Source organism: Sarcophilus harrisii, chromosome 4 (genome assembly GCF_902635505.1).
Source record: "Sarcophilus harrisii chromosome 4, mSarHar1.11, whole genome shotgun sequence".
NCBI classification, from domain to species: domain Eukaryota; kingdom Metazoa; phylum Chordata; class Mammalia; order Dasyuromorphia; family Dasyuridae; genus Sarcophilus; species Sarcophilus harrisii.
The window spans coordinates 183,701,344-183,724,061 of NC_045429.1; the positions used below are offsets into that span (position 1 = coordinate 183,701,344).

The 22,718-nt window shown below is 34.2% G+C and overlaps 1 protein-coding gene across 1 annotated transcript in view; it reads right to left on the reverse strand.

Annotated features, from left to right (window-relative positions):
* NT5DC1 (5'-nucleotidase domain containing 1) overlaps positions 1 to 21,692 on the reverse strand; it is a 247,619-nt gene extending 225,927 nt beyond the window's left edge. The window contains exons 1-5 of the mRNA XM_031964382.1: positions 21,440 to 21,692; positions 16,321 to 16,412; positions 14,586 to 14,657; positions 5,851 to 5,954; positions 440 to 519 (exon numbers count right to left, since the gene is read on the reverse strand). Of these exons, the coding sequence (XP_031820242.1) occupies positions 440 to 519; positions 5,851 to 5,954; positions 14,586 to 14,657; positions 16,321 to 16,412; positions 21,440 to 21,532 (441 nt within the window). The 5' untranslated portion in view covers positions 21,533 to 21,692. The remainder of the gene's footprint in view (positions 1 to 439; positions 520 to 5,850; positions 5,955 to 14,585; positions 14,658 to 16,320; positions 16,413 to 21,439) is intronic.
* Positions 21,693 to 22,718: the final 1,026 nt, after the last annotated feature.

The following is a 22,718-nucleotide window of genomic DNA, read 5'->3' on the forward strand; positions in this document are numbered from 1 at the left end:
TACTACATCAACTTAGTTTTTTCTTTTCTCATTTAGAAATTATTTCTATATATGTATATGTGTGTGTGTGTGTGTGTGTGTGTGTGTGTGTGTGGTATTTTCTACATTACCTTTACACATTTCATTCTAGTTATGAAATTATGAAAAAATATCAAGCCATAAATTGCTTTATATGTTCTTGTTCTAAACATTTGCACCCCCTGCTGGAGATTTACTCCACTGTGTTTAAAAAAAAAAAAAAAAAAAAAAAGGAAATTACTATTTAATATATCCTCAGATATTGAAAAAATATCTGATATTTGTCTTCTTTGATCAACACTGAAATTACAAGAGAAAAATATTACTAATAATTGGAATGGTAAAACTCACTTCAAAAGGAATCAATATCTCTGTAAAGTTATAGTCAAAGACTCATGAAAAAGACTGATTCAGCACTCACCCTGGTTAAGCAATCCACAATCCTGGCACAAAGAAGGGCTCCAGGAAGGTCAAAATAGTTGTCATAGAAATAATATTTTGCTGGGGGAAAAAAAAGTAAAATGAAAATGAGTTATTTGTTAATTGGGTATCAACAGGGATGTTTAACTTGTACCAAATACAAGAAAATATGTCTGTGACATTAGATGCTAGATGGACGACACACTCCTTTTCCGTGCTGCAAGTATTCCACTGAAAGCCTTTTTTCTTCTAATGAAATGCTTAGCTCTAAAGGTTCAATTAACAAGCCAACCATTTGACATCAAAATCTCCATTAGTGTCTTTCATCATTCCCAGGAGCTGGTTATCTCCCCCTTATTTTTCCAGTTTTCTTATCTTATTAAATTACAAGTTTCTTGAGGGGTAGAGAATGCCTTTTTTTTTTTTTTTTTTTTTAAACTATTTGTACTCTCAGCCCTTAATACCGTGCCTGGCAAACAGAAGATACTTAATAAGTGCTAATCAATTCAAACAAAAGGCACTTTATGCAAAAAGAAATTAAAATTTTATTTTTTGAAAACTGTAACCTGTATTCAAACCTGTAACAAACTTAAAAACAAACCTAAAGTCCAACAAACAAATGGCCTATAATAGCCAGAGTTTCCTGCAATCAATGTTAATTTTTTTAAAAACACACACACACACCTCATAGCAATTAATGCCAGGTAACAAACTGCTATAAGGACCTCTCCTCAAATTACTTCACTTTTAATCAATCAAAAACCACTGATTAAGTATCTATTTGTTGGACACTGTGGTAATTACATGGGATGCAAAGAAAAAAATGAAACAGTTCCTGCCTTCAAAAAAACTTACATCTAATGAGATGTGACTTTCAGTTGTCCACACAAATGAAACTCTGAGGCAGCGAAGTGAAATTACCTGATCATCTCTTCGGTGTTTTAGACTTCCCCAATCTATATAAACTATTTTCAAAACTAGTAGAGAATATTTATTTTCATCTAAAAGCTGGGGAAGTCTAGTTGGAGAAGTATAAACTTCTTTCCCTCTTCCCCATCTCAGTAGCTTTTGTCATTCATCATTCTTCTATTATTTCCTTTTACATCTGACACTGTTTACTTATTCTTCCTAGGCAATCTAGTACAATATCCTGCCTAACAGGTCTTTCTATACTCTCAATCCCAACCCAAACCATACTTCACAATGTTTAAATATTAGTCATTTTACTGATCTGATGAAATCAACAACCAGTTATTAATTGCCTACCATATGTTAGGCATTATGCTAAGTACCAAGGATACAAGGAAAGTAAAAAAAAAAAAAAAAAAAAAAAAAAAAAAGACATGTCATTTCTCTGTTGAAAATATTTTACTGAGCTCCTACAGGCTTAAAGATAGAATATTCTACTGCCTATCCTAACATACATCTTATTGTAATTAATTTTTTTTCCTATTAACATAAAGACAACTTTCAACATTCATTTTTTGTAAGATGTGTGGTTCTAAATTTTTCTCCCTCCTCTCCTTTGCTCCCACCTCCCCAAGAGGCAAACAATCTGATATTGATTATACATGGGCAATTATGTATTAGTCATGTTACTCATTCCTCTTTTCAATGGTATTGGAAAAAAAGACAGCACTGACAGAGAAAGGAACTCAAAGGGTTAGGATTTCTATGCTTTTTAAGCTAAGACTGAGAGGAGTTTAGGCATTTAGAACTGGAAAGAACTTTAGAGGTCTTCTTAATTCAACCCCTTCAGATAAGAAAACTACTACAATCTGGGAATCAACTGTATTTCTTTATAAAAGTTACAATCTTCCACCTATACTTTACCTTCTTTTAGTTCTCTGAAACTATTAGTTTCATGAAGTCGAACACTGAACTAATAAGATCAAGGTAAAGTTTAAATACTTTAATAAAGATATCTCTTGCATGAAGTAAATTCTGTTCTCTAGGAATAATCTGCAGTCTTATTCTTCTCATCACATATCTTATAAATTTGTCTTATTGCTGACAGGGACAGAAATAAAGATATATGAAAAATTTTAACGTTTTTAGAAAAAATGCCATCACTAGGAAAAAACACAAACAAATAAGGCTTCAACACTCCAAGGCCCTATTTTCTAATTAAAAAAAACAAAACAAAACAAAACACAATGTTTTTCTGCTTCAGTCCAAAACATGCAATAATTAGTATGTATGGCAAATAAGTATCATAATGGATAATGGATGGTATTTAGAATCACAATAGCCTAAGTTCCAACACTGTTTAAAAGCTGTTACTCTAAGCAAGTCAATTAATAAGAATTAAACACCTACTAAGTGCCAGGCTCTCTGCTAGATGCTGAGGAAGGATACAAGTACAAATAATGAAATAAGCCCTGCTCACACTGAGTTTACATTTTAATAGAGTGTGACAGTTAAACAAGAGGAGTTAATTTGAGCAAAGAGTGACACCTTGTGGGAATCATTCAATAGCAAGTTTAAATATACAGGATAAGTTCAGATAAAAGAGGAAAATTTTTTTATATATTTTATGATTATTTTCTGTAGACAAACATATATTCCAGTTAATGGATTAATTTGCAGCATATTTTTAAAAAGCCGTAAGTGAAACTCTTCCAAGAGTTTGTAATTTTTTAAATTTTAAGTTAAGGAAACAGGATTTCTAAAGTCATTGATATGTTCTGTTACAAGTAGAATGACTAGAAACCCCTCACCTAACAAACTTGAATTTTGATCTCTGTACCCCTATTTATCAAACCATCACATGAAATCTATTTTTCCTACTAATTTATTTAAAATTTACAATCATTTTCTAATAATCATATGCTAAATTATTTTAAAATTTAAAATTATAGGCTTGATGGTAGCTAGGTGACACAGTGGATACAGAACAAGCCCTGAAGTCGGGAGGATCTGAGTTCAAATCTGGTCTCAGACATTTAACACTTCCTAGCTGTGTGACCCTGAGCAAGTCACTTAACCCTAAATGCCTCATGAAAAAAAAATTATTATGAAATAAATTATGAAATAAAATAAAATAAAATAATTGGCTTAGAAATAGTATTGTCATTATTATTGTTGTTATTGTTATTATTATTATGGTTAGAATACTCTTCCTTTAATGTTCATCCTAACTCAAAATATGTAAACTTCATTTTTCCAAAAATGGATAAATAAATATTTGTAAGAAATAACTGAAGATTTTTGGATTGTTGAATTTTAATAGGAAGAAAAACAATTCTCATGTCCAGGTATTAAAAATATTCACATCAGTCAGTCAAAAGGGATATTCAAATGATAACAGTAGGCAACAATTCAACTTCTATACTTTTATATATAGAAACCCAATTCGTTGAATAATTATTTAAATGCAAACCACAAGCTAAAATGGAAAGAGTAGGCATATTATGCTCTCAAATTTATAAAAACTCCCATATATCTTAAAGTAAAAATTTAAAAACCAATTGTTTATGATAGCAACTAAAATAATTCATACTTTTTTGTAATGTCCAGACTAGCTCTCTGGAGGATCTCTGGATGGGCCTTGGTCTTAGATGGAAAAGTGATGAAGGCAGGAGAGCCACCAGGAGTATCTGTTTTTGTCTCCATTTTCTGTGTTTCCTCTGTGTCTGAGTCTGAGTCTGAGACTGAGATCTAGCTTGAGCACTCCTCTCCAGTCCTCTCAGCCCTTAAATACCTTAGTCTGATTACATTATTACATCACATTAATATATGCCAACTAGAGTGATTACATCATTATATCACACTAAGTATATGTGAACTAGAGAACCATTATTTCATCAATCACACTGAATAAACACTGCTGTAAGTATCCTTGCTTCAAGTATACCTTACCCAGAGTTCCCCCACTACCTGAGGCCCTCTACACTTTTTTATGGAACGTCATTACTTTCAGATAAAGAAACTGTGATTTATATTTAACGACATGCCAATTACACATAGTTCCTTGTAGTCAAAACTAGAATTCAGGTCCCTGAACTTTTTCCCACTTTACTTTGATGACTGCAGTGGGTAAAAGAAGATGCATCTAAAATTAGAGAACCTGAGATTGAATCCCAATCTGCCCTTTATTACCCTGTGCCCTATGAACTTATGCAAGTCACAATTTCTGTTTTCTTCATCTGCCAAATGAAAATGTAGTATAAGGCACCCTCCAAGCATTAAGCACAGCACCTGACACATGAGTTGGGGATAAATAAATGGTGTTGACAAAAAGGTGATTGTGAAGGTTGCTTCTAGCCCTGAACTTATTATCCTGAACCTGCTCCACAACAGGACGGGAGAGTAAAGTGCATCGATGAAAGACATAAAGGGAGCTGGTGGTGATGGTGTTGTGTAGTTGTGTCTATGTGACAACATTTAGGATTTTCTTGGCAAAGATACTGGAGTGGTTTGCCATTTCCTTCTCTAGCTCATTTTACAAATGAAGAAACTGAGGCAAACAGGGTTACGTGGTTTGTTCAGGGTCACACAGCTAGTAAGTGTCTGAGGCCAGGTCTGAACTCTGTCTTTCTGCTACTAGACCCAGGGTCCTATCCACTAATACCAATCAGCTTCTCCAAAGAGTTGGTAACAAAGACAAAATATCATAGGACCAAAGATTTAGAGCTAGAAGGGATGCTAGGGATCATTGAATCTAAGTCAAGAAGTTAAATGATTGTCACACAGCTAAAGGAGAATTATGGATGGATCTTTTTGACTCCAAATTTAACCTTATTCACTTTATGATAATATTTGTGAGGTAGTTAGATGAAGTTCCTAATACCTTTATGCTATTAGTCCTTATCTCTGCAAAAAAGACAAAGTCAGGAAAGCCTTTAAAATTAAAATAAAGAGGAACAGCAGTATAGAATTCCTCTATCTGCCTAGAACACTGTATAAATCAGTGGTCCTCAAACTTTTGTTCTCAATATCTTTATCCTATTAAAAATGACTGAGGATCTGTCCAAAGAGTTTTTGTTTATGTAGTTTATAGTTATAGATATTGATCACATTAAAAATAAAAACTAATTATGAATTTGTAGACTCTGAAAGGATTTCAGATATTCTCAGGATGCTCTGGACCAGACTTTGAGAACCACTGGATCAACTTTACAGATCAATCTAAAACTTCAGAAAAGACTTTAAAGATCAAGTCTCTTATTTTTATGCAGGAAAGTGAACCCTAAAGAAGTTAAATGAGTTGAATCTGATCATACAATTAGTGCACAGCAGACATAGGATTCTGAGACCATGTCACATACTGACATTATACCATGATAATCACCCACTTATCATTAAGCAAGAAAGCAATGCTTGCCTCTTACAACTGTTCTGCATTGGGACCAAAGCCAAAATAAAGTTAGCCTCCCCTGTATCTTCGGGTCATTGGACTACACATTGTACCTGAGCGAGAAGCCACTAAAAACTCTGGAAAGTATTTCCACTTCTTCTTTCCATATATTCTCATAAGCTCTTCAGAAGTCATCATTTTGGTGCCGTGGCTTGCCCTAATTTTGGAAGATAAGCAAAATTCAGTAGTAGTTCAAACAAACTTTACCCTTAGCACTGTGTCCCTCTAGGTTTTTGTTTTGTTTTGCTGTTGGCACCAAAAGTATCCCCTGCATATATTTTTAACTCAATAGAACAGATTTTTACTGAGCATTTACTATATGGAAATGACTAGGATCACATCTTCCAGGTGCCTTTCCATATTTATTGATATTCTATTTATAACTCGAACTTCCAAACTAAATCCCAAACTCAATTCATCATCTTGACTCCCAATGTAGCCTCTTCTTGGAAAACTAATTTTATTATGTATCATACTTTCATTGAGGATACAAAAAGAAATAAAATGTGGTTCTTGTCCTTAAGAATATACAATTGGGAGCAATGATAAGACACAAATATAAATAAGTATAACACAAATCAGACTGTGATGCATAAATAAAAAGCATTAATGAAGATTATAAATAATTTAGCCATCTTTATTGCAATATTCCATTACTTTCCAGAATAAGCAGGTTAATTTGAAGTTCTACTAGAAGTGAATTAGGGTATTTGACTTTTCTCAGCCCCAATATCATTGACTTTCCTCACCTTTTCCATTTTTTTCCTGCCAATCTAATAACATTATTAATCTAATAAATCTAAGATGATACAGAATCTTTTTTTTTTTTTTCAGATTAGAAATGTGGAACTTTTTTTATATGGTTGCTGATGTGTTTCTTTCTTTTGAAAACTATTCATATGTTAACCATATATTTACAACTCCTAATCACATAAATTTCTATCTATTCTTAGAGATTTAGGATGCCAGTCTATTTAGATTTGCTCCCAAATGTTATAAGACCCACAAATAAAGTAATATTTTTAAATATCAGAAACTGCCTCCTTCTTTGCCAAACCCATATGAGTATGGTTCAAGATCTTTGTTCCTCATGAAGAAATATCTTTTTCCCAATTCACATATTTTCTTATTATTCTAATTGCAGTGATTTTTTTTTGCAATGAATTTTTCATTTAATGAAACCAGAATTTTATGTTTTGCCTTTACAATCTTTTCTATCCCTTGTCTAGTCATGAATTCATTGAGAGTTAATTGCTTGATATTATAGGCATCTTGAATTATTTTAAGTATAATTTCTCAACTCTTATACCTGTCTTTTAAAAAATAATTAATGTGCAGAAGTGCTAGTGACTTAGGACCATATTTTACATCTTGTTTCTTTGCTAAATCTATTAGCTATTTATTTCCACTGACTCATTAAAATTTTCTAAATAAACTATCATATAATGTGTGCAAAGTCAAGCAAATGCATTTATTAGATACTTACTAACTGCTAGACAATGTGCTAGTAGGGATAATTTTGTCTTATCCTTACAAATATTTATTAATTTTTTTCTTATCTTACTACTATATCTAATATTTGAAGTACTATGGCAAGGAATACAGAAGCCTTCTATTTTTGTTTCTGACAAATGTACTTAATTTTTAATAAGGAAGTTTTTCAATTTTTATGCTTTTGGCATTTTTTAAGAAACAAAAACTGCTTTTTTTAATCTATTTACATAAATATGTCTTATTACTAAGCTATATTTCCTAATGTTAAATCATATTTTTATCAATGTTATAAATTTAACTTGGGCATAGCAAATGCTATGGTAAAAACATATTCAAGTTATTCACCCCAAATCCATGTGACATTGGTTTTAATTTTTTTTTTTTTGCTTTATCCTTTATAAGGTTTCAGTCTAGTAATTACATTTATACCATATAAAATTAATATGCCTTTTTAACCCTATTTTTGAGAACATTTGTATATTAAATTGATTAATAACTATTTTAATACAGATAAAATTTAAATATGTAAATATATCTAGTCCAGGGAATTATTTTCTTTGAAACTTCATTTAAAACTTTCTTAATTTTTCTATTTGGGAATGAGCTGTTTAGGACCTCAGTTTTCTGTTTTGCCAATTTTTTATTTGGAGGAAATAGCTTTAAATTCTGTTTGTTGGCAAATAATTGGATAGTTTATCAGGGGTCCTCAAACTTTTTAAATAGGGGGCCGATTCACTATCCCTCAGACTATTGGAGGGCCAGACCATGGTAAAAACAAAAACTTTGTTTTGTGAGCCTTTAAATAAAGAAACTTCATAGCCCTGGGTGAGGGGGATAAACATCCTCAGCTGCCGCATCTGGCCTGCAGGACGTAATTTGAGGACCCATGGGTAGCTTATGTAAATTATTTCCTTTTCGTTCATTATTCTCATTTTTAATTTGGACACTCTGGTTTTCTTTTCTATTGCTGATCAAAGTAATTAATACTTCCATCAATCATTTAAAAAAAAAAATCAGCTATTTCACTTATTCTAGCTCCTTATTTTACTCTTTACCAATTTAAGTGTGCTTCTTGAATTTCTTTTCTAATCCATTCTCCTATTCCCTTCTATTTAGTAGACAATTTTAAGATAATTATATCACATGTAATGATTATATAGCATATATTTTATACTTTATAATAATAATCGACTCTAGGTTAAATTATATTACTTTTTAAAAAAGAATTAACTCTATATTTTGCTTGCAAAAACTTGATTTCAATATCCTCCTACAGATATCACCTTTTTCCTGGCAAATATCCAGGCTTAATTCAAATTCCTTGATGCTACTTGTGATCGTTAATATTTTTTCCTTCCCTTGGTCAGTTCAGAAAAAAATTTGGATCCACTCCATCTCCCCATCTCGTTTTTTTATTTTACTTATTTTACACTTGTCCCTCATCTCCTACAGAAGAGTTCCTGTTTTCTCTCAAGAGCTTTGCTCCCAAATGTTATAAGACCCACAAATAAAGTAAGATTTTTAAATGTCAGAAACTGCCTCCTTTGCCCAACCCATATATGGTTCAAGATCTTTGCTCTTCCTCAGGTCTTTTTTAAAGTCTGAATGACTTGTCAAGGGTACTTAAATTACAATAAATTTTCCTTACTGCCCCGTCTCCAATTTCTTCTTTCTCCAAGTGTTCCTTTATTTGATCCATTAAATGCTTACCATAAATGTCCTCTGACTAATCCTTAAGATAAGGTGAGACTTTCAAAAGATATTAGACAGCTTCATGAAAATAATGATTTATCAGACTGTCCATGTTATCCAAGTGCCCTGTTCACTTTTGTCTTCTGAATAGGAAGGACTCCTTTAAGTTTTACTGTTCAGTATTTTGTTCATTATTTCCAATATTTCTCAGGAATTTTATTTTATTTCCTAAAGAATACATGAGTTTTTTATTTGGAGGTAGGGAACCCAGTAATTCTCAAGATTATTTCCTCATTTTGTCTTTCAAATCAAATACTTAGCTTGTAGAGTTTTCAAATGTTCTTTCAGCATTATTGTCTTGATTTTATTATATTCTTTCTTCCCTCTCCAAATTTTCTGAGTTCCGAATCTGTTACTTTGTATAATAGTATCCACTGTTTCAGTGGATACTATTATCCATACTCAGACTGTACCACATACCCTAGATGGGCTTTTTCTACCTCTGCCTACTAAAATTATTAATTTTTATTAAATAAATTTTATAAACAATTACTAATCATTCACTAAATTTATTAAATAAATGTCATAAACAATTATTATTCATCAGCTTAAATAATTAATTCAATTCATCATTAAGTCAATTCAGAAAATGTTTATTGGTAACTGTTCACTCTAATTAGTATTGGTATTAAGATGATGTTATTAAATTATGATTAGAAATTGTTAAATAAAATTAAATTTATTTCTTTCCATCAAAGTCCAACTCATACACCAACCATTCCATTAGAGTTTCACTGATCCTTCCAAATAGGAATAATTTTTTCTTTCTTTCTATTTCTCATTATTTCACATGCATTTTTTCTTTGGATTAACAACATTCTGCCTAAATGATTTTATGATTTTAGGAATGATTTATTTGGGCCACTAATCTATTTCAATCAGAATTAATCAGTTTGATATTTTAGACAAATCATATAGGGAAAATTAGATATGATAGGTTTATAGTAAGTCTCAAACTTTAATGTAAGGATCACTGCTTATTTACCAATTATGAAGCTCATTTTCACAGCCACAAGAATGCTGACAAAGATATATTCAGTATGTTTTCCTCAAATTCCATATTCAAGCCTAGTGTGGATAGGATGCCTTAATTCTTTGGAAAGTTCCCCAAATTATTTTTGTACCTCCAGCCCATCCTCTCTTGTCCAATATGAGGAGGGGACCATCTTAAGCCTATGTTAGTTATGACACTTAGTTAGTGGTGATATTCCCTTGCTTTACCCAATCTATGACCTACTTGAAGATAAATCATTTTTGGCTGATGCATCATTTTTGGCCCTCAGAGTAAGTCTATCAACCAACGAGATTCTACATTCTAGCATGGCTCTTTTGTATATTTAGATATCAAACAATATAAAAACAAGGTCCTGGGCGTCAGGGGCAGCTCAGATCATGAGGAATATCTGAGGTCCACTTCATCAAGGGGGATAATGGACAATAAAGTTCTTTAGCTTGAAACTCTGTCTCAGTGATTTTTCGTATAGATTGGACAATTTCAGATCTCACACTTATAGATGTTATCTCTTCATATTAAATAATAGCTTCATTATAGGCAGATACTATCTCTAAAGATTGAGAACTTATCAGTGTGTTGCATATTCAACAAAGTTTGTTGAATTGGCCTGAATTTGAAGAGAAAAGAAAAGGTTTGGAAGTTCTGTGATATGATACAGAGGGACCATTAAGAGCAAAGTAAGACAATTGTTGAATAACAGTAATGAGCCTGCTCAGGTTACAATTGCATGAATTTACAGTAGACCATATCCATGATTTTCTCCAGCATCTAGAAATACAAAAAGAAAATCATAAGGATTACCCAACATAGAAATGCTGGGTGAGACTAATAGAAAAATAAAAAAACCAACCTATTATAGGGGATGAGTATAATTTAAATTATCTAAGCCAAAAGGAATAGGCTGAAAGCAAGGACAGAATAAGAAGCAAGAGACTATATAGAGGTCATAATCAGGACAAAAAGTAGTTTTTGTGGTTATAAGGATGAGGTAAGAGAAAGGCTTATAGAGAAGAAAAAGTTCTGATTTTGGAGATTTTTAGGCTGGTAACAGTTTCAAGCTATGGAAGGTTCAAGGGTATGGTCACAATAACAACAAATATATTTATTTAGGCTGACAAATTGGTTTCCTCACAAAAACCCTGTAAGGGAAGGTAGGTTCAACTGAAGATGAAAGTGTCTAGAGATGAGGGTAATAAATAGATTGTGATATCAGTGTTAAAGGGATCTTTAATGAGCATTTTCAACTACATCATACTCATGCTACAATTTCTTCAAATTAAGTGAAAAAATGCAAACAAAAATAAGTATTTAATGAATTTCCCCATTTCTCATAACTTTTCTACAATTATAAATGGTATAAATGGTATAACTGAGTTAAATGAGAGCTGGAATAATTGAAGAATCAGTTTTGAAAGAGGGTTATAATTAAGCATAGTTGTACCTACCTATTATCTCAATTACTAGAGAGGTTCAAGAGTAGTGTTTCACTTGAGATGGTAGTTCTGAGATACAGTGTGCTAAGCCTATCAGATATGTCACAAATATGATAAGGCCCAAGAGTAGAAGACCAACACACTCCTAAAAAAAGGGAGTTTTTAAGCCAAGTTAGAAATGCAGCAGGTAAAAACTTACATGCAGGTCAACAATGGGATTGGGCCCATGAGTGCTCAGTGGCTTGAGTGAAATGGGAAGACTCATTATGGGGAGGTAGGGAGGAAAAAAAAAAAAGGGAGGAGGTAAGGTGGTGACTTATTAAGAAGGTGTTATTTTTCTTTCCTAACATGATTCATAAAGAAATGTGTATTAAGAAAATTAATGTACGTGTATAAATAGAAAAATAAAGAAAACAATTTTTAAAAGGCAAAAAAATTTTAAAAGATGGTGCTGAGGAGTATAGTTCTACCACATATATTCAACAAACCAATGATAGGAGTCCAAGAAGTCTAGGTTAGAACCAAACAGATGTAAATTATGATACAATTTAAAAGGACAGGAAAGGGCAGAGAATAATGCTGTTCAAAATCTTCAATAAGAAACTGAATCAAGAAACATAAAAAAATAGAAAAAGAAACCAAATCCTTAAGAAATATTATTACTTAAGAGATACCCAAAAAGAAAACCAAGAAAAAGGCTCCTCCCTAACAAATATAAGCAGATTTGGGGGGGGGGGGAAGGGGGAAGCAAAGGGAAGAGAGGGAAAGATTTGTCCATAAGAATTTAAGAATATATAGAAAAAATAAAAATGAAGAGATAAAAGGTAAGCTCTTTAAATCTTATTAGAAGGAAAATAAATGATTTAGAATAGAAAGTAGAAAAACCTTATCCATTAGGTAAATTGAAATTTGAAATATTGAAAATAGAAAAGACTTAAAATTAGAATAGACTAAGAGTTAATGGCTTCTTGAGATGCAAAATATTATTACACAATCAAATAATCCACAAAATTTAAGTTGTCATCAAAAACAACTTATCTGGAAAACAAATGAGAATTAATTTAAGAATCATTAGGCATTTTGAAAATAAATTGCTGGTTCACATTTTGAGAAATTATAAATGAAAACTTCCAAAATTTACTAAAATCAGAAAGAAAATAAGAAATAATAAAGTCAACTTCTGAAGGCAGCCCCAAGAAACAAACTCCCAGGAATATTATAGTCAAAATCAGGTCAAAGAAAAAAAAAAAAGACAAGCAACCAAGAATTCAGGTACCAAGGAATCAGTCAGGATCCCATAAAACTTGTTAGCTTTTATAAAGAAGAAAAAAAATCTTAGAATATACAATTCCATAAGATAAAAGAAAGGCTTATACTCAAGAATACTTATGCTGTAAAGCTAAGTATAACTATAAATAAGATGTGATAGATCTCTAACAATTACTAAACAGGAAAAGGAACAGATATTTCTCAGTAGCATACATGGTCAATTTTGGAAAATACTTTGTGAACAAAAGTAGAAACAGAAATATTTAAAAGAAAAACACCAAAAAAAAAAAAAAAATTACAATCAACAAAAATCCTTTAACTAGAAAAATTCAAAGTTGAATAAAAATAATTTAATCCTAAGGAATTGATGGGAGAAAGAAGAAAAATCACAGAAACAATATAAAACTTCATAAAAAAATATGACAGCAATGAAATAACACATCAAAACTTTTAGGATGTAGCCAAAGTAGTTTTTAGAGAACATATTCATCTCTAAAAGAACAGACTATGAATTGATCATGCAACAAAAAATAAACAACCTAAAACAAAACATAAGAAAAGCAACAAATTTAAAAGACCAACTAAATAAATATATAAATACTGAAAATCAAAGAAGACACTACCAAAGTTGAAAGCAAAAAAAAAAAAAAAAAAAAAAAAAAAAAAAAAAAAAAAAAAAAAAAAAAAAGAATTAAAACTGATAAATGTAAGTAGTTGGTGTTTTGAGAAATAAATCCCAATAAATTTCCATGACAATCTTTCCAGGTCAAAAATATTTGCATGACAAGAATAGAAGTGGTTTGGTCTCCCCAAGAGGATGGCTTATGATGTTTTTCTAGCCAAGATTGCTAGAGGCAGTTGAAAGGCAAAGCAATGAACATTCTTCAATTATGAGAGAGGAGCTTAATCCTTCATACCTGAAGACCAACCTACTTTCCCCAATTGCACTTAATTGGAAAGCTTCCCAACTACTCCAACATTCAGCCCTAGCTAAATAAGTTGCTGGCCTAAATAAAGGCAGTCAGCCTCACTTTGTTAATAGTTATACATGCCACTGTTAATAAATGATTATCTTGCCTTGGAAAAAATGTACCTCACTTTGCCTGTACTGCATTTTACTTGACACAAAGAACAGCATAAGTTATGAATGTAATGGAAAAAGATACAGAAAAACCTGGGAAATCTTGTATGAATGAATGCAATGAAGTGAGCAAAATCAAGAGAACAACCTCCTGAGAAAGGTACAAAGGACAAAAGGTACAAAATGAGACACACATTTTTGGCCACTGTCAATGTGGATTTGGTTTGTATACCTCAATTACTTAAAATGAGGAGAGGAAGAGAGGAATTGCATGGTTTTTTGGAAGTAGAAGCAGACAAGGAAAAGTAGACAGGGAGGAAAGGAGAAGGCAAAAGAAGGCACAAAAGAAGGAAGAAAAAAGGGAAAAAAAGAATAAAGCATTCAAAAGACACAAAATAAAGCTGAAGGGGGTTTAGAAGGTAAAAAGCAGGTCAGCTTTTGGAACTAACATATTGAATGGTGTATTAAATAAAAAAAACAAGCTGTTTGAATTGTGATTCAATTTCATATACAATAATTTTTTTATGTTTTTCTAAATGTTCCTGTTTTTTGATGCTCACAATGTTTAAAATAAATTTTTAAATGGTTATGACAAAGCAAATAGATGCATTATAAATATTCAATAAGGGCTTAAAGGTTGATTAACTGAAACACTATTACATTTAACGTGTTTTGTTAAAATCAAGGCAGTTGAAAGATTAAAGTTATTTTTGACTAAAGAACTGATTTTTTTCTTTTACTTACTTCAGAACTGTTCCATCAACTGCAAGTTTAATAAAGTTTCCTTTTTCCAGATCTAATGCCAAGCCCTTGCAGCTAAAATACAGAAACACTGGTTACTAAAACAGGTATTTTACTTTGCTTATATATCTGAATGGTGAATAAAATAATGGGCCATTACAAAGTTGGAATGTTAGAGGAAGACATTTTCATTAAAAGAATGTTAAATATAACTACAATACAGAAAAAAATGACAAACAAGCCCTAGGATCTCAAAAGTAATAAATAATCCACAGAAGGTCCACTAAAATACTAAAAGTGGAACCACTAAATGTATGAATCAGACAGGACTTTATTCCAAATGCAATGAGTACAAACCCATTATTTCATAGTAGACTGACCAGTCCAAAGACTGACTGGTCCAAATATGACTTGTCCCATGTTATCTGGATGAATGACCAATGCCACCATAATTTAGTTATTAATTTTTTAAACTTTTTACATTTAAAAACCTGAGATGGGAAAATGATTACTTTATTACTTACCTGATTTAAAATTTTTCCTTTGAACTTAAATTATTTTTCAATTGCTAAGCTTCTTTCTATGGTCTTTGAAATTTAGTTTTCTTTTAGGTCAAGCTTTTAAATCTCCATCTCTGAGCCAGAAGCGTTAATATGCCAACCAGGCTGTTTATTTGACATTTTAGAAGAGGTATGAGAAACAGGAGAATGGAGAGTAAAGTTTGATTATTCCCTCACAAAAAAAAAAAAAAAAAAAGTAGGAATAATAGCAGCAAACTGTTGAGAGATTTTAACAAAATGACAGTGTTTTGGAAGCACATTATTTATTTTAGTTTAGAACTTAATCCCTATAATAAGTAATTTCATAGAATAAAATACCTGTTTCTTCCATTTGTAAGTGAGATTAGCCTCACCAAATGTTTGGTAAGTTAAATATAACTGAACAATAATATTTCAAAATCACAGCTGAGCTTTTTATTTTCTTATTGAGATGGGGGGAGGTAGGTAGGGTCCCATTAATGATAAGATGGACAATTTAAAGCAACACAATTGTTTTTACTGTTCTAAAAAACCGAAACCAAATACATGTTAATCCTCAAACAGGCTATCAAGGAAAACTTAAAATTTAAATAAATGAATGTTCATAGTATCAATTGCATGTACAAATTGTTTAGGTGCTTGCATGAAATTGTGCGATTCCTCCTCCCTCCTTTGATCCTTATGGTGAGGGTAACTTAGAAACAAACTAATATTTGTAAACATTTTAATGTCCAAAATAGTTCTTTATGTGGAAATATCTTTTGCATGGCTATAGATGTATAATGGGTATGCTATTTCTTGCTTTCTCAATAAGTGCAAGAGGAGATAAAGGGAGAGAGAGAAATTGCAACTGAAAATAAAAAAAATTAATTAAAAAACAGTTCTTTACAGTCTCTTAATTGAAGTCAACTACGAAGTTAAGTACCTCAAATTAAACAAAAGGCTAATTGTTGAAAATGCTTAATAAGAAAAGTATTCCAAACAAATCTATTTCTAACAATAACAAAATTTTTTTACTGGACATATAACTAAGAAGTTTCTAATTATGAAATTATAGACTGGTTTAAAAGTCAACTGTTCCCACTTACATGTCACACTTTCTGCCTTTGTATAAAATTACACAAAGGAAAACAATGTCCATAGAGAATACACAGGTTAATTAAGATTATTTAAAAAAAAAAAAAAAAAAAAACACTCACCAAAAATCCCAGCTCTCTGGAGGTACAGTTAGCAATTCTTTATCATATCCCTTCTCTAATACCAAATATTGAGCAAAGCTATCATAGATAAGCTGAAATGAGAGAGAAAAATACAGTACAGCAAATGTAAAATTGCTCAGCTTTAAATATTCAAGTCCCAATGTATGATGTATGGAATCTTGTACTGAAAATAAAATTTATTTTCTGATTTGAAAGTCTGAAATTTAATTCTCCTATTTGGAAAATAAATTTAAGAACTTAACATCTTATGTCAAAACTATGATGAAGAATTTAAACATTTTTGTTTTATTTAAATCTAGACTTATCACTTCATCAGTGTAAGAAAATTTCAATATGAAAATTCTCTGCTTTGATGAGATGATAAGCAAACAGTATACAGCCCTGAAGTTATATGATCATATGGATAGTAAGTATCACAGGAAGGACTTAAACCCACAATCTTCTGACCCAATGGTCAGTCCCTTTATTACACCATGTACCCTTTCAAAGGATATAAACCACATCATGATAAAACTCTGATAAGTAAAATACTTCCAAGTATCCAAGTAAACAAGTTTTATTATGTTTCATTTGAAGATATCTGTTGGTATCTCAAATAAATTTTGGTGAGCCACAAACACCTCTTTGTATCACAGAGAAAAGCATAACCACCAGAGGAACTCATGGTCTATATCCATCTACAAATTCAATAGAAAATATAAGCAATCTGGACAGTTTTTAAAAATCCATGCTGAATTTGTTGTAATCTTGGAGGAAGAAGAAAGCTTTAGATAGCATAGATTCTCAACTAGAAATGTAATCTTTTTTTCTGTTTTGTATGAAGAAATGTTCATCTTTCCAAAATATGGTAGTGCTGATTCGCAGCTATACCAACAGTGCATCGGTTTGTCAACTTTCCCATAACTACTTTCACACAGACTATTCCCATGTTTTTAATCATCTTTACCAATTTGCAGGGTGTGAGGTGAAATCTCAGATCTGGTTTGAAGTTAATTTCTCTTATTTAAATTAGTTATATGAAGCATACTTTTATATGTTGTTAGTAATTTTAAATTTTTTTGTAAACACTCTGTTCATATCTTTTAGCCACTTATCTATTTTGTATGGCTTTTGGTTTTACATATTCATACTTATCTATGAAATATGTGGATATATTATATATTTACACATATTACCTGTTTATACATCTCAGAAACCAAACTCTTACTTATCAGAGAAATTTAATACAAAACATTTTCCTCCATTCAAACACTTCCTTTCTTATCTTGAGTTCACTGTACAGAAGCATTTCAGTTTTACAGAATCCACTTTGTTTATTTTACCTTTAGTAATTGCTTCAATCCTTTCCTTAGTTAAGAATACAGCAATTACCCATATCTGTGAAAGGTATATGATCTGCCTTTCTTCTAATCTTTTTTTATAGTACAGAGTAATACAGATGGGGACTGGCCCATGATTTTATCGGTATAGGGAACTTTTTCTATTTTTTTAAATTAAAGCTTTTTGTTTTCAAAATATATACGTGGATAATTTTTGACATTCACTCCTACAAAACTCTGTTCTAATTTTTTTCTCTCTTCCCTACATACCCTACCCAAGTTGGCAAGTGATCCAATATATATTATACATATGCAATTCCTCTATACATATTTTCACAGATATCATGCTGCACAAGAAAAATCAGATCAAAAAGGAAAAAAACTGAGAAAGAAAACAAAATGCAAGCAAATAACAAATAGATAAAAATACTATGTTGTGGTCCACATTCAGTTCTCACTGTCCTCTCTCTGGGTGCAGAGGGCTGTCTTCATTACAAGACCACTGAAAGTGGTCATAATTTTTTCTATTAAAGCAAGTCCACAACTCTGCAAATCACAGTTTGAGGGTGATGCCTTGAATGCAGACCACCTTATCCAAGTTTTGAGAGTCTTGAATTCAGGTCTTTCTATCTTCAGAACTAGCTTTCTGAACACTAGGAAATGAATGTAAACTGCTTGCATTTTTGTTCTTCTTCCCAGGTTATTTATACCTTCTAAATCCAATTCTCCCTGAGCAACAAGAAAACTGTTCAGTTCTGCACACATATACTGTATCCAAGATCTACTGTAATCTATTTAACATGTATAGGACTGCTTGCCATCTTGGGGAGAGGGTGGAGGGAGGGGAGGGAGGGGAAAAATCGGAACAGAAGTGAGTGCAAGGGATAATGTTGTAAAAAATTACCCTGGCATGGGTTCTGTCAATAAAAAGTTATTTAATAAAAATAAATAAATAAATAAATAAATAAAATAAAATAAAATGCCCCCCCCCCAAAAAAAAACCTAGCTTTCTCTATTCTTTCTTGTGCCATACTATATCTCACATCCATTATTCTTATATCAGAATTTTAAAAAATAAAATTTAAAAAGAGTAAGACTGAATTGGAATCCTATTCTCAGCATTTGCTAACTATTTGACTATGGACAGGTCACAACTTCTGAGCCTATTTACCTGTCAGAGGGTTTACTATTATAACTTATACTGCCTACCTTGCAGGTCAGTTACTATCTAAACACAAGCTATTATTACTGTGGAGTCCTAGAGTCATTTAGTTTAGTTATGCACTCAATAGAACACATTCCTAACAAGTGAGTAGATGCTGCCTAAATTCTTTCATGTGGAACTCTACATAGTGCATTTCATTTTGTATAATTCTTTTAAAACACACACTTCTTTATATTTCATATACTTTCTCCCCTTGCCCCCAGGTACACACATCTTGAATGTTCATAATTATTTGTTTTCTCTCCTTCTAGAATGATTGTTCTTGGAGGTGAAGCCCTATTTTTGTCTTTCTTTGTATCTTCAGCACTTAATAGAGTGCCTGGAAGATAATAAGCCAAATTTTGTTTCCTTTTCACTCTCAAGCCACTGGTCTTATCTCAACCCCTGAAGCTACACAAAAATAAGTCCATCTTTCTTCTAAGTGACAAACCTCCAAATATTTCAAGACCACTATTATATCTCTCCAAAGGTTTCTCCATTCCTATCCCTAGTAGTTCAATGAAATGACCAGAATCTTCTTCATCATTAAGATCACAGATCAAAAACTAGAGGGATCTCAAAGGCCATCTACTCCAAGTCCCTGGAGTTTAAATAACTTGCTCAAAGCCATAAGAGTAGTAAGGGTCAGAGGTGGGATTTCAATTCAGGTCTTCTGACCTGAAGGCCAATATTCTATCCAATCAAGATACAGCTTTTTATTAAACACCTGTTTGTCATGTGCTAGGTAAATATGAACACAAATGAAACAGATAATGCCCTCAAACTTACAGTTCTCTGGAAGAAAACTTCCAGCTTTTCAATGTCCCCTAGAAAATGTCCTTCCCCTCCAAGTGAACAAAATAATCTATCCTATGGTATGACCAGTGAACTTTACTTTTACTTTGTTCCTGACTTTACTTCTTTTGTTCCTGACAGGCTTTCACAGTGGGAGTTTCTTACAACTAGAAAATCAGATGCAACTGGACAACCAAGTAGTTTAGCTAGAAAAGAGTTTCAAAAGCAATTACTCTTCGGGGAAGGGGAGGGGAGAAGGGGAAGTTGTGTCCCTGTTTGTCAAAATTTGTCTTCTCTTCTTGTTATCATTTAAGTAATATAGCTTCCCTGTGAGTATACAAATGATTTCCCTTTCAAGAGATGTGGAACTGAAGCAATTAATGATTTTTACTAACCATCTTGATTTGATTGAGCTCCTTTACTATCCAGATGAGGCCAGACTGACTTGGGAATCAGAATCAGTCAAGCAGGAGGCAAACTGAGCAACCCTTAAGCTGGACATTTCAGAAATCCTTGCTTATGCTTTTGTTGAACCCAGAACTCCCTCTACTGTGAAATAGAACCAATTTGGACTAGCTCTGGTCAATCCCCAGCCCAGTGGCCAAACCCAAGCCGTGATTCAGCTTCTGATAATTAAAAACAAACAAACAAACAAACAAACAAAAAACAGCTCAGCAGAGGGGACCAAAGGCAAACTTGATGATGTCACTATGCATTACCCCTCACTGTGTGACTTGTACGTTTTGTCTTTATAATAACCCACCCAAACTCAATTCTAACTGAGGATCCCACCATGCATGTCTGCCTGCTTGAAGAGGAATAAAGGCTTGCAGACAACCTTTCTTAGACCAAACTCTGTGAAAAGATCGACAGAGATTGTTCAAGCATTCAAGGAAGATCCTGTTTAATAATCATGCCTTAAAAAGGCACAGCACATTACAATTGATTATCTCAGCCAAGAGGAGTGGGCAGGATAGGATTAATTCTACCTTCCCATCTCCATTTTATAGAGAAGTGAGGTTCAGTGACTCAACTAGTATTTGTTATGGATGTGCCAGGAGTTGTGTGTTATGAGAAAAAAAAAAAAAAAAAAAAACAACAACCGGTTCCTACTTTTAAGGAACTTACAGTCTAACGTAGGAGACAAAATTAATAATAATGATGATGATATTTATTCAACACTCTCTATATGCCAGGCATTGTGCTAAATGTTGCAATTATTCTCATTGGAACAGCGCGAGTGGGAGGGAGGCACTATCCGACCTCCAATTTTCGGCGAGAAAACGGGTACAAGAGCAGGTTAACACTGCAATCGCCCGGGTTCACAGAGTCTGAGCCAGAATTTGAACTCGGGTGTTTCAGAGAGGATGCTTTATCCTAGACCACCCAGCTGCCCCTCCCTCAAATCACGACGTAAGAACGAGATATAAATTGGAGAAACGGGGGCTAAGATTCAGAAAAGGGACTTGGCCACCGTCGCGGGAGTTAGGGAAGGGCCATTTAGGCCACTGACAGAAATCCGGCTAGCTCCTTAGGCCCCAAGTGCTAAGGAAGCTAAGTTCTCCGTACTTTGGGGACTGGGGCTTTGGAAAACCAAGCGTCGAACAGAACAAAGCAAAAGCGACGGGCCCGCGGGGACGAGCCAAGTTCAAGGCGGGAGTCTTTCCCAGGAGGACGGCTGCCGCGGAGCCGCTCCGTGGGTCCGGAGTGGGCCCGGCGCCCTCCTCCCGGATCTCGGAGCGCGGGCGGCCTCCTGAGACCCCGGGCGCGCGCCACTTACCTGGGCGCTCTCCAGCAGGTTGTAGTGACACAGAGTGTGGTCGAGGTCAAAGCCGACCGCGTCGCAGTCGGCTAGGGAGAAATGCTGGGCCATGGCCCGGGGACGGGTTGGGGAGGGCGGCAGAGAGAAACAAGGCAGGAAGGGAAACCCCAGCCCCGCAGGGGTCCCGGCACCTGGAGGAAAGGGACTGCCGGGGTCGCTTCTGCCGCGGCTCCGGCGGCGTGAGCCAGGGGGCGGGGCGGCCGCCGCAGTCGCGCCTTCTGGCTTCCCGCGGCCCCGCTGAGCTCCGCTATTGGTCCCCGCGGAGCCCCGTCCCGCCCCCTCCGGGGCACGAGCCTATCCTGCGCTCCGCCCGCGAGCTGAGTCAGTCACCCGCGAGCTGAGTCAGTCACCCGCGAGCTGAGTCAGTCACAGGCTTTACCTCGCGGAGGGGGCGGGGTCACCGCGGCTCCCCGCGATTCAGCCTGGATTTATGCAGACCTTGCTCCACTCCTGTTGGAAAGAGATTCAGCTTCCATTAGGCGGCGCTAAGAAGGGGGCGGGACGGAGGGAGGGAGGGAGGAGTAGTGATTTATCCAGGGGGACCGGTAGGTGGAGCACTGGATTAGCATCAAGCCCGCAATTTAAATGCCGCCTCTGACCCTTACTAGCCCGGTGAGCCTGGGCCAGTCCTTTAACTGTTTGCCTCATTTGTTCAATCGCCTGGAGAAGGAAATAGCGAACAGCTCCATTGTTTTAGCCAAAAAACTCGACCTTGCCCAGCCTTCCCTTCCTTTAATCCAGTTCACTTTTACGCAGCATCTCCCAACGGCAACAGCAACAACGGACAGCACTGACTTGATGGAGTCCATGGGGTGGGGAGCACTAAAGAGCAACATGTGCTAAGCACTTCATAAATACTCTCTCATTTGATCCTCACAGTCCCGTCAGAGAGAGAGAGAGAGAGAGAGAGAGAGAGAGAGAAGAGAGAGAGAGAGAGAAAAGAGAGAAAAGAGAAAGAGAAAAGAGAGAGAGAAAAGAGAGAGAGAGAGAAAGAGAGAGAGAAGAGAGAAAAGAGAGAGAGAAAAGAGAGAAAAAAAGAGAGAAGAGAGAAAAGAGAGAGAAAAGAGAGAGAGGAGAGAGAAAGAGAGAAAAGAGAGAGAGAGAGAAGAGAGAGAAGAGAGAGAGAGAGAAAAGAGAGAGAGAGAGAGAAGAGAGAGAAGAAAGAGAGAGAGAAAAGAGAGAGAGAGGAGAGAGAAAAAGAGAGAGAGAGAGAGAAGAGAGAGAGAGAGAGAGAGAA